General features: G+C 39.2%; 1 protein-coding gene across 1 annotated transcript in view; it reads left to right on the top strand.

The window, feature by feature from the left end:
* LOC139729431 (uncharacterized) overlaps positions 1-13,280 on the top strand; it is a 28,082-nt gene that overhangs the window by 2,280 nt on the left and 12,522 nt on the right. Inside the window, exons 2-9 of the mRNA XM_071640357.1 lie at positions 1,308-1,940; positions 3,132-3,231; positions 4,489-4,821; positions 5,143-5,233; positions 6,580-6,681; positions 8,565-8,645; positions 9,507-9,580; positions 11,262-11,415. Of these exons, the coding sequence (XP_071496458.1) occupies positions 1,308-1,940; positions 3,132-3,231; positions 4,489-4,821; positions 5,143-5,233; positions 6,580-6,681; positions 8,565-8,645; positions 9,507-9,580; positions 11,262-11,415 (1,568 nt within the window). The remainder of the gene's footprint in view (positions 1-1,307; positions 1,941-3,131; positions 3,232-4,488; positions 4,822-5,142; positions 5,234-6,579; positions 6,682-8,564; positions 8,646-9,506; positions 9,581-11,261; positions 11,416-13,280) is intronic.

The following is a 13,280-nucleotide window of genomic DNA, read 5'->3' as shown; positions in this document are numbered from 1 at the left end:
AAGCTTGATTTCATTTCAATATTAAAATGGAAAATACATGTACGTTCGTTGGGGTTTGTGCCAATACCATATACATATAGGAACTTTGGGGTGGCACACATGACGTATAATCACTTTCTAAAATTTGCGTTACTTTGTGATTGTCTGTTAATACTTTCTTGAACACATATCAAACTTTAGGATTTTATAACTTTCTCATTATAGCTCTGTTTGATGAAAGTTGTGCCCTGTCTTATTTGACGTTTTTTAATGAATGCCAACTAGAATATAATCAAAATTATGTCGTGGACTTGGGCTTTAAATCACTTTAAGCTAAGATGTTTTTAAAGTTTTTACTCCGTCGAGCTGGCCCGATTCTTCTCCTCGCCTGTAAATCAGATGTTTCAGCTTTAGCTTGCAATCTGTAACTCAAGGAAAGTCTGGAAGTATACATTGTGCTGAATCACAATAGCGGTAGGCCAAAGCCAAAATTCGAGGGAAAACGAAGGAAAATAAGTCACATTTTATGACCATTTCGGAAAGTCATTTACACGTAGTAGGTAACACTCATACTCACATGACGGTGACATTCTAGCTCAGTCACCTCCGTTATTGTACATGTGCATGTATACTCTTTTTCCTGCTTCTTGCGGTTAAGAATGAAACAAACTTCACAGTTTCCCAACAGTTTGATAGTCACGATTCCCCCAAAGCTTTACCTCATACTCATTACTGGATTATGTCTGTCAAAAGATGTGATTGTCTACTTCTGTCATCATGTGCCGACAATCAGTCATGCCATGGAGATAGATAGGCCTACATGTGCCCGAAGAGCAGTAGCTGACAGTTTCGAGTCGCGTGGTTCCTTTATCCGACATGTTTGTAATAATTATAAATCAGCAGTTGCGATCTTAACGAATTTCATTTGTAGAAGGAGACGAATTGAAGGAAACTCACACAGCAACCTTCACCCCTCTGCTCAATAATCTTTTGCTTAGAGTAGGTAAATTATATTGAGCAGGAACGTCCCCATACGTAGTATCGTCATAACTTGATAAGTCTTATCAAGTACGATAATAATTTTGTACCTGAGTAATGAATGTATCTACTATCCACTGCGTGTAAAACAGACTATTTGTGGGCAAAAATTAGTTGTCAATATACGAGAACTAGTACAAGGCATGGCGTTTACTCTGCAGTGACTGATTAATTCTGTAGGATCCTGATTATTATCAATATTCTTGTAATTATAATATTATTATTGATATAATTCTGGATCAACCAAGTTCATGTTCTTTCTCTCGTTATGTAAATATTTATCTTTTCAGTCCGGAAGGCGGTTCCCATGTGACGATGGTGCCTAACACGTACAAGACGAGAGAGCAAATGTTCGAGACAGCGGCTGGGGACGGTAAGGGGCTCACGTGGGGGGACACGACCACGACGATTGCCGAGATCGTCAGCCGAAGTCCTCCCATCATGCCCATACTCCTGCGATGCGCGTCGACTCCGAGCGACCCTCGCCTGGCGGAAAAGATCGCCGAGGGAGACGTGGTAAAGATCGCCCGTCTTCAGCCCGTCGACATCGTGCAGGCGAGAGTCGAGTTCAAGAGTAGCCAGGAGCGCGAGCTGAGAGGCATGCACGAGTACAACGGCGTGCCTCTCCCGTCCGTGCTCGCCATGCCGAAGTCGTTGAGCACGATCTCATTCGAAGTGGTTCGCGGCAGCGTGCGCTACGCATTCAACGACCTCAACGATCTGAACCCGTCCAAACTAACGTCGAAGTCGAAACAGTGCATGCGATTTAACAGCGTTGAACAAATCTCCAAACATCTGCCGAGGTTTGTGAAGGTGATTAAAACTTATAAGGCCATCAGACAGAACACGAAGGTTATTGAGGGCCACGTTCTCGAAGTCATGGGAGTTCATACCCCCTGGACCACCAAGAATAAGTATCTAAGGTATGTCACTTACAAAACAAAAAACAAAAACAAAACAAAAAACTTTTAAACGTAGGCCCCTGTTTACCATTGGGAGCAGTGATTTGGAAAATGTTCAAGATACAGTGTATCACATTTGATGCATATGTGTATGTCAGTAAGCTGTTATATCACAAAACATCCTATCACATAAAGATTTCGTAATAAAGCCTAAGATATAAGGAGATTGAATTGAATTGAATTGAATTGAATCGAATTGAGATAATTACATATGTATTGTTATTTTCCCCCACTAAACCATAACTGTAGACGGTTTAGTCTGAAACATTTTTATTTTTAATTTTCATTTTACATTTTGTATATTCAACAATATGAAGAGTTTGTTCGCAAAAACCGATAAGTCCATTTTTGAAGATTTTGAAGTACGGTCTCTGTCATAAAGTACAAAATAATGCCTTTTAAATGATATATTGGTCACTATAAAGGTACATTTTTGAAGTTATGGTCAAAAGAAGCAAAGATTTTCTTATTATTCTCTTTATTTTTCTTGACCTTTAATCGCAAATATCTCCATTCGGCAAATAATGACTTATCGGTTTTTGCGAACAAACTCTTCATATTTAGCATTGATTATACGTATTCAATATATTACATTGGTTGTTTCTATCCCTAACTCACATTTTAGAAATACTTTGAAACCCTACGGCTGGGTTTTTGCTTCATCAGCAAATGGTAAATAGTGCCGTTAATATGAATTGGTTCATCCTAGTCAAAATGAAAATATTATAATCAATTGGCAAGTGGTTGCAGAAGTTTTCTTTTTTTTTCTTTTCCACACTGCTTATGCCTTGCAAAGACACTTTTGTCCCTGCAAGGTAAATAACTTTGTTTATCAGCTGAGTGCAGGCACAATGATATGAAAGGTACAGATTGGGTCGCGATGTTGGTCAACGAAATCGAGCAATGAACACGGTTCCACCTTTATTGGGATCACTTTGTTTTGGATATCTTAGCCATTTCAAAACCAATTTATATCAAATTAACCTTGAATTCTTTTTAGAATTATACACCATGCTATTTAATAATTGATAAGAGGTTTCTCATTATCTCCAAAAATCCTTGTGAAAATGGTGGAAACCTGAATCCCCATCTCAACCGGAACTATACGATCCCTTTAAACTAAGTTATACTTGCCCTTAACACCCTTCTTAGCTGTCGAATCGACGAACCTGATGGGCAAGTGTGCAAGCTTGACTTGAGGTGGAAAGGTATTTTCGATGCGCTACCCGATACTAAACACTATCTTATCCAGGTGAGTTCATGCTATTGGTTTTGTTTGTTTGTTTGTTTGTTTGTTTTAATTGTTTGATTGTTTGTAGCTGTTTTAGCAAGGGCATGCTGGAAGTATGTGAATATGGTATAGTGAAAAGTGCCCTGGACTCAGAGACAAGAGTTTATGAGTTCGAATCCAACCAACTGTTCTCATGCAAGGAAGTAGGCCTATTATTATTCTCCCTGCTAATTCTTCTATCAGGTTGATGTGTTTTGTGCATGATTACCCTGTTGATTGACATGTGAATTTTTTTTTTTTCAGGCAGTGAATATGTAAGTAGTGACGCAGTGTGTCAAATTTGTACACTGTGTATTTGATACAATGACACTAACGACATTGGCAAGAAAAAAAGGTATCATTTACAGTTTGGGCTTATAACCATAAACGACATTGCATGGTAAAAATATTAGGTATCACAAATGTGACCCTGCACCTGTCCATAATTAATGCCAACTTTCAAAGCAGTAGCTCTATCCTTTCAAAAATTATTAGAGTTGAAATTGAAGAGTGTGGACAAGGTTTTTCAGAAATGAAAAAGGGATTCTAAAGACACACCTAATCACACTATTCTACCAAAAAATGTTCGAGATAAACTGCTAAAAAACACACTTCCCTCCCCGTTTTATGATACCAAATTTTAGCATAATGTATAAAAGAAGACCCGCTCTTGCAGAAAATATGAAAAAGTCAAATTCGGCTAGGTTGACCCATTTCACTTATTTTCAGTCCTCACGCAAAATCAGTGTGTGCGACTTTATGTTCGTTTTGAGGTGCACGGTCACAAATGTTCAACGCTTTTCAACCGTTGAAAATGTTATGACTCTCATGAATTTAAGAACAAAGACATTTAGTTATATATATCACTTAAAAGATCAGTTTCTTTGAAATATTTTGCTGCGATATTTTGTTTTGATGATTGATGTCAAGATGATTTTTCAAACTGTATCATCTCGATTTGAAGTAAGGAAACAGTCCATTTCGCTCTCTAATATGTTTTCGACAATATTTTAGTGTCGGCAGACAGATGGGTAACACGGTGAAAGTCCTATCAATATGGTGCAAAACGTTGGTTATTGAGGCGGCATTTGCATAACCTGAATTTGTAACAAATTCCTCTCGTCTCATTTTACAAAGTGGCTGCAATCGTGTATCTAGTTAATTTTGCATAACGAAAAAATAACAAGGGTTATCCAAAGCTGTTTTAACAGGCTTACTATTCGTCGATTGTCGTTTTAGGACCTTCTGCGCATGTACCGTTTACCGGTGGTTGTGCGCGTGCGCGACTTTACCCCCACCGATTGGATGCCGCAGGTGACGATGTCACAGCTGAAAGCTTGCAGAACCCTCGACCTCAACTTGACCCTTGACCGGGAGGTCACCGCTGAGTACGTCCTGGGCATCAGAGACGGCAACAACTCCCCTTCAACTCTGAATGTCATGGTGATGTCTAAAAATGTCAAGGTCGACTTTGTGACGTCATCGGATATGACAATGAACCCTAAAAAGTACCATCACTACATGGAGAATCTTGGCATCATTGGTGATCCTCACGTTAATTCCATCTCAAAGGTAAGCCAGAACTGATCAGATATACAAAAGCAGGCAAATCTTAACGATCAATGCAATCCGAAATGCTATCCATGCCTTGTGTGAACAAACTATGAAATATCATCAACGAGCTTATTCTTGTTTAGAATTTTGTCAAGACCTTCTCGCTGTATGATGGCTAGAAAGGGCGAGCGAAGCGAACCCAGCCGAGCGCGCACAGTCCAACTCAATTGAGCTCGCTTCGTTCGCCCCATGCGCTCACCACCATACAGCGAGCTAGAGGGCCTTGGAAAACGGCTCATTCTTTTTACTTTCCTCTTATTTATTACTCCCAACTTACAGGACATATACGCCAGTGAGTACGGGTCATTCCTCATGACAACTGTCCCAGTGTCTAAGTTGAAGCCGAGGTCACTCCTCTTGAAACCACAAGGTGAATATAGACGGCTAGACAGCTCAGACATGAAGTTTGTTGTACGGCTAAATTGTGAAATGCATCGTGGTAACCATCACTCAAAAAAAAGGGTTAAAAATTAAGGTAAAATGAGAGGAAATGATGATAACGAAAGTTTAATTGCGAAAGAATTGTAGATTTAAGATCCTCTATGGTTATTCTACAAGTTTAAAAACGAAATAAACTTTACAATTTATCTGAAGCACGGTGTTATACAGAGCGTGTCAAAAAAGGGTAATCAAACTTTGGAGGGCTACCATTCATACTTGTCAGCTATGAAAAGTTCAATGTTAGATGTGAGGAAAGAAGAACTCTTCCTTTTTCCATTTATATGTAATTGTGTTGACAAATGTCATGCATGGCTCAGCACATGAACTTTAAAGACAACATTGACAAATCGCACTTTTTCCAAGTTTGAATGTCACATGAAGCAACAATGAATGTATCACTGAGTGGATGGTATCTGTCATTGAAAGTGGTCAAAGTAACAGACCAGTGCCCTGCTTGACTTCAGGTTCGTGTTAAAGGTTTCTTCTAACCTTTTATGGTCCATTATTAACCTGCAACATGGCACCGTTGTTGATAACTTGGTCACTCCCACAAAGGCTAACCCATTATTCATTTTCTCTTTTCATATTCAAGACGTAGTTTGTCGCTGCAAGCTATGTGTTGAATATGAACAGAGAAAAAAAATGACTGCGTGGGTTAGCCTTAGTGGGAGTTACCACGTTATCGGACACTGGTGCTTATGTTAAAGGTTGTAATATATGGACCATAAAATGTTAGAAGAAATCCTAACCACAAGCCCTAAACACAAGCTTCCTGCATTCGTACAAGCTGGCCGGTTTATTTGGTCACTTATGTTGACGGATCTCATCCATTCAGTGAGACTTCATTGTTCCTTCATGTGACACTCAAACTTGGAAAAAGTGCAATTTGTCATTATTGTCTTTAAAGTTCATATGCGATGATATTTTAGTGGTTGGATGTACACTCCCGTTATAACGAACACGGTAAAAACGAAATTCTAGTACAGTACCACAAAGTAAAACTTCCGGCCTGAACATTATTCTCTCTATATTTATCACTGTCTATTTCTTTGGTTATAATGAAATTTCGATCGGAAAGAACACTGCCAGTCCCGCCAAGACTTCGTTATAACCGGGATCGTGCATTTGGGTGTATCTAAACATTATTGTTATTATTATTATTATTATTATTATTATTATTATTATTATTATTATTATTAATTGTTATTCATTTCTTTACTTTATTTATCTATTTCATTTATTTATTCTTTTTTTTTTTCTTGCTCATTGGCACAGCTTCATCTCTGGATAAACCCGAGGAGTGTGACGAGACATCTGCGTCTGCGCAGAAGAGGAAGTCATGTGACTATATCGCAATAGACGTCAACTCGTCTGAAGGTACTGTATATATATATCAATTACTGTAAACCACAAATTTTCGCGAATTTCGCAAGGAGTCAGAATTTGGGGGAAGCAAAATGCACAGTTAATTTTTGTCTACACCTGTACACAATGCATTGGTACCCGTACAATGTTGGACACCGCGAACATTATAAAGTTGACTTGCACCGCTGCTGAAACAGTTGAAGAGTTTGTTCGCAAAAACCGATAAGTTCATTTTTGAAGATTTTGAAGTATACCGTCACTGTCATAAAGTACAAAATAATACCTTTTAAATGATATATTGGTCACTACATATAAAGGTACATTTTTGAAGTTATGGTCAAAAGAAGCATATTTTTTCTTATTATTCTCTTTATTTTTCTTGACCTTTAATCGCAAATATCTCCATTTGGCAAATATGGACTTATCGGTTTTTACGAAAAAAACTCTTCAGTTCCTACGCCTAGCCCGCGTTGTGATTGCGACTGCATTTCCAGCTTATCATAATAATGATAATGGTATATTATGCGCTGACTCGTACTCTCTAGTAGGGCTTACTTTCACGCCGTGAAAAAAAAAAAAAAAAAAAAAATCTGTTGGCTCCAATTCGCGAAAGTTTCATGCCGCGAATTTCCCGTTTGTGTATGTTTTTCTCGGGTTTTTTTTTTCTATTGTAACTCACGCTTAGTTTAAAAACACACTCTTGTTGAATCACGTGGCAGAGTGGACTTGCTGGTTATACTGCAGAGATCGAACGGTTTCAAGTCCGAAAATCCGAATTGTTTCTTCAGTTTCCTTTGTCCAGGCAAACTGATGTAACAAGTTCTCTGATCTATCATCATTGCTATTACCATTTATATTTTATCATTATCATTATCATTATCATTATCATTATCATTATTATTATATTCTTATTATTGTTGTAATCATTATTATTCTTATCATTACTAATATATTATTGTATTACCATTATCATCCCTACTGGAAAGAACACAGTGTCTCACAGTGTCTTCACAATGTGTTCGCATAGTCGACTGTGAGCAAACACTCGAATTTAACAGTGCTGAGCAGTGTGAAGATGATTTCACACTGTGGCGTGATTTTTTCACAGTGAGTTCACATAGTAAGGTTCTGTTTCACACTCTGGATTGATGATTCACAATGTGTTCACAATGTTAAAACGCTCGAATTTAACAGTATGAAGAGATCTCACACTGTGTTTCACATTGTTCACACTGCGGGACGCTGTGTTCTTTCCACACTGCAAAAAGTCCGGTGTTAAATAGTGAACACCGAGCTGGTGTTAAATTTTCGGTGCTCATTTATGGTGTTAAATTAACACCTCCGGGTGTCATTTCCAAATTTTAAACTGTTTTTTGAAGAGTTTCTTAGTAACTGCACTTCTTGTTGATTTTTAATTTAAACAAGACGATCACGAATTTTACATTAAAATACTAGATTTTTGAAAAAATGTGAAAATAAATTTACACCAAAGTAACACCAGCTGGTGTGGTCTCTTATTGAAGCTGGACGGGTGTTAAACCACTGATATTAACACCAACAAATATCAAATCAACACCATGTGGTGTCATTTTTTAATTAACACCAGTACAGTGTCAAAATAACACCAGGTACAGTGTCAAATTAACACCACGAAGTGTCAGGTGAACACTTTTCAACACCATCACAGTGCATTTTCAACACCTGTGGGTGTGGTCCTTTATTGAAGTTTGATCGGTGTTAGATTTAACACCCGTGGTGTTAAATCTAACACCGATGTTTTTACAGTGCAGCAGCTGGATTATTATCATTTCAGTCATTTAACTTGCCATAATTCCATTAGTATCATTATTACTGACGTCATCTCTCATGTACTTCGTTTTGTTTCCCCTCCTTAGGTTGGAATCACGCTTCCTCTGACGTCAACAATGATGATGAAGATGACTACGAGAGTCTTGCATCCATACTTTCGAATCACAGTGAGATCTTTGATCGTTCCTTTTATTTATTTATTCATTTATTCCGTTTTCTTTTAGCAGGGAAGCCATTTTAGCTCACTAGGAACTGCTCTGCCAAGAGGCCCTGCATCACATACAAAATACAATTTGAGTAAAAAACACAAACTTACAAACACGGTAGCAAAGAGGAAACATAAACACAAGATTGTATAAGTCCGATAGATCGTACACGAGAAAGGGAAACGCACAAGCCAATGAAACAAAAGAAAGATACAATATTTGCAAATTATAATCTTTCGGTTAAAGAAGAAATCCACTCAAAAAATTGTATACATTTCATAAGAAAGAGGAAAAAAATCCCTGAAGAACAGGGAGTGAAAAATATTATCAAAGTCGGATTAGAAATGGTGATGTAACGACATTCTGAAACGATCACTTTTTGTTATGTTTAAAATGTAGTCTGTTTTCTAATCGAAAGTTGGGGAAGAGACCATATGGGATTAAAGATCTTGTAATTATGTATTATTATTCGAAATCAATATTAACTACAAGCTGCGATAAAGGCCATCGTAAGAACTGCTTGCCAGAAGTCAGCATGAATATAAGTTTGTTTTTCGAACAATTCCTGATAAATTATATATATCATAATATATATATATATATATATATATATATATATATGTCTATAAAGACAGGCCGCTAAATAGAAAGACAGAAAGAAAGACAGGTAAGAGAGACAGACATGTAGTTGATAGAGATAGATAGATAAAATGTTGTAATTATAGAAAGATAAATGAATCGAACCGTATTTCGTATTATATGATTATTATGTGTGCAAGAAATATTACGAAATTTAACCAGTTCTGTTTATATATATGGCAGGTGATCAAGAAAAAGGCGAAACTGACCCCTTACCTGGGCCTGGCGAAGCTTCACCAAACTACACAGCGATGGGTGTAAGTTCCTATGTACTTCGCTTTATACTTATTTACTCCACGACAGCGTATCGCTCAGTGTTTCTTCTTCAATATTTCACAGTCGCTATCGAAGAAATCAAACGAGCGTAAACTGACATGACTGTATAATTCGCATGGAAATCGTTGCTCATGGCGTCCAGCAAAAACTTTGACTTCTACTGACTTTGGCCTGATATGGCTCTAACTTTGACGGGAATTTGGCGTACAATTTTTCCCGCAGATGTAATAATGATTATTATAGCGATAGTTTTTGTTTTTTCTCTCCTCCATCGATTTTTCCCGAATTTTCGTTTTGTGTGCGTCCTGATATTTTCTGAAGTTTATCAAGTGATTTGTATTTTTGGTAGCCCGAAATTTATAAAACGAACGATAATGATCAATTTTGAATTTTACGTGTCCGATCGGACCAGCAGTAAAAAGCCTTCGTGGAAATTTGGCGCCCCGACATCAATCTTTTTGTGGCTCTGGGCCGCTGGGTCCCCGCTAATGTCGAGCACCCCCTGCTGGAAAGAACACAGTGTCCCACAATGTGAAACAGTGTGAACAATTTGTGAACACAGTGTGAGCAGATTGTGAATAGTTTATGAACACAGTGTGAACAGATTGTGAACACAGTGTGAACAGAGTGTGAAATCTCTTTACACTGTTCAAACGTTTTGGCAGTATGAACACATTTGGGTAATTTCAAGTTCGGTGCTGGTGCTGGTGCTATCTGCCTTTAAACCTGCCTTAAAGTTCCAACACCGACGGTCAGATTAACACAACAACACTGATCACAATTATCGATCCCAAGACTAGGTGTTGCCGTGTTGGCATCAAACTACCGTGAAGTCCGCGAGAATTGACGAAGAAAAAAAAACCGGGGGGTTGCCACCTATAGGTAAAGTCAAATATCAAAAGGTATAGTCATGACTGCTTAGTTTTTGACAAACGCATATAACGAGGAAGACGGATTAATTTCAAGTTCGGTGTTTATCGCAAGTGCTGGTGCTGAGATAGCACTAGCACTTGCACTAGCACTAGCACTAGCACTAGCACTAGCACTAGCACTAGCGCTAAGATATAGCACTTGCACTAGCACCGAACTTGAAATCTTGCATCCATTGTGAATCTTCAATTCACGGTGTGAAACAGGACAGTACTCTGTGAGTACCCTGTGGAAAACCATACCACAGTGTGAAATAGTCTTCCTCACACTACGAGCATTTTCACACTGTCGGCTACGTGAACACAGTGTGAACACACTGTTTGCGGGGGGGGGGTGTTTCATAAAGCTGCTCGTAAAGTTACGAACAACTTACGAGCGACTGGTGATCAGTTCTTGTGCTGAATTATGGAAATTCTGATAAGTACAATAGTGAATAGCACATCAGAACTGATCACCAGTCGCTCGTACGCTGTTCGTAACTTTACGAACAGCTTTATGAAACAGGGCCCAGGACACTGTGTTCTTTTCCAGCAGGCTTGTATGTAATGTGTATAACATAACCTTGCAGTACGAAACCCAGAAACAGTTCAGTCGGCCTCGGAATAGAATTGTCAGGTATCCGTCGCGTTTTTGACTAAGTCATACGAAAGCCATGGCTTAAATCAATTATGTTTACACATCTTTGAGATTTTTTTTTTTCTGTTTTGTACCTCTTTTCGGGGGTAAAAACAGTATTCTCTCCAAGGCAGTAGCAGCGGCTGGCATTCTCAGGAAATGAAACAACATCATCGGCCACACCCTGCGACAGGTGATAGGTCTCACTACCAGGTACCAAAGCCAGTCCATCGCAGTGCGTCATGTCAGGACTTACCAGAAGTTAGAGGAGGTAGACATTCTATTCTTTTTAAAATGATTTGGCATAGAGGCGTAGAAACACACACTCGTATCTATATCTATATCTATCTATATACCTTGTATTAGTGCGAGAAGAAGAGCAATCGTGGGCGTAGCTAGTGATCAACGTGCGTGTTTATTGCCGAGCTGTAAATGGTCGAGACCCCTTCTCGCAATCTATATATATATATTATATATATAGTGCATGAGGCTGAATGCACTATAACAATATAAGCACCGACAAATTCTTAATTTGCCCCGAAGGCCAGTTATATTCAATGAGGCCGCAGGCCGAATTGAATAATTGCCTGAGGGCAAATTCAGAATTTGGAGGTGCTTGGTACTTGTTATTATACAAATGATGCACAGGATAGAGTGCGTTAGTGGAGGCGTATAGTGCACTCGAGGGTATTAACAATTGTGAAACATGCACTACATTGTAACTGCCCGAGAGTGAGCTATACGCCTCCACTAACGCCACGAAATAATCCTGTGCATCATTTGTTTTATAAAATGGGTCGAAAATTCGAAAACTAACAGCATTTTTCACGTACCTTTGTGGGTCAAGACGACCGAAGATGTTCGTCCCAAACATTTACGCACGTCGCACTCGGAAATCCCGCACATATTAAGTATGATGGGGGGTTGGGTTTCCGGACACTTAAGTTCCCGCATGAAAACTTACTTATTTTACAAAGAATATGCACCCTTTACCTTAAAGACTTGATATAGACTCCTCATATAGGCCTACTAGACAACATACTCTGAAAACGGCGTGAGAATTAACCTGCTAAATCGTTGGATTTGCCCTTCAAAGTGACTCCATGTACGCGTCCGGTCCCACAACGCTTGGTCTACTGTACACTGTACGTATGATACGTACGCCACACATGTTATGCACAAGGGAAGAAAGGCCGGCCGGCCGGCAGTCCGAACTAGAAGTTGTTTACAGGATTGACAGCGCGTATGCTTGCAATTCAAAGGAGCCGCCGCGCGCACAGACGATCGGCAATAGGATTTAACACGCAGTACAATGGGACTGAGTAACCAAAGCTCACGTGACTCATTTCAGCGCTTCCTATTGGCTACATTCTTAAACCCATTTTATAAAGTGCAATAAGATGTCATGCACTATGTGTTATATAAAATAGCATACATACCCAGGCAAGATGAATTTAAAAAATACGAAAGCCTAGAACTAGTCTAGAGCATTTAAGACTCTATACGCGTCTAGACAAGCAATAATACCAGTTTCTTTTAACCTGTGTAGACAAAATCCTGAAGATCCAAATTCAACTATAGAGTCTAGGGTCTACGTGGTTATATCTAACGTTTTCTAGGCCCTACGATAGGTTAGGTCTAGGGGCCCTGGCCTAACGTTATACTAGATCTACGTCACTTACGAGCGACAGAGCTATTAACGTGACCCTCCACAATGTCTACCATGGATCTAACAGTATAAGCACGTTAGGCGCCCTACTTACTGCACTGTGGGTGCAGGACCAGGACTAGATGATGTTTTGTAGGATTAGGGATCTACTGGATTTAAACACAAGGCTCGTGCCAGGCGTCATTGAAGTCACCATTGCTGCACATGTGGATTCCGAGAGTGTGTTGTAAATGTCGTAGTAAAAGTTCATAGCGTAGCGTGATCAAAGAGCGCTTAGCGCATACCCAGTGGCGGATCTACGGGGGGGGGGGGGGTTTAGGGGGTTTAACCCCCCCCCCCCCCCCTTGGGCTGCCAAGTAAAAAATATAATGTGCATAGGAAAACGCCACCATAATGTCCAGACGCATACAATATGTTCCTGTAGCACTCTGTCTCAGGCTCAGCCTCGGGCAATAGGTTTTAACCCC

The sequence above is a fragment of the Diadema antillarum genome, unplaced genomic scaffold (genome assembly GCF_040938485.1).
Source record: "Diadema antillarum isolate AM-2024a unplaced genomic scaffold, OU_Dant_1.0 seq00000239_RagTag, whole genome shotgun sequence".
NCBI classification, from domain to species: Eukaryota; Metazoa; Echinodermata; class Echinoidea; order Diadematoida; family Diadematidae; genus Diadema; species Diadema antillarum.
Note: the sequence above shows the minus strand (reverse complement) of the source record. Positions and strands in the feature narration are given on the sequence as shown.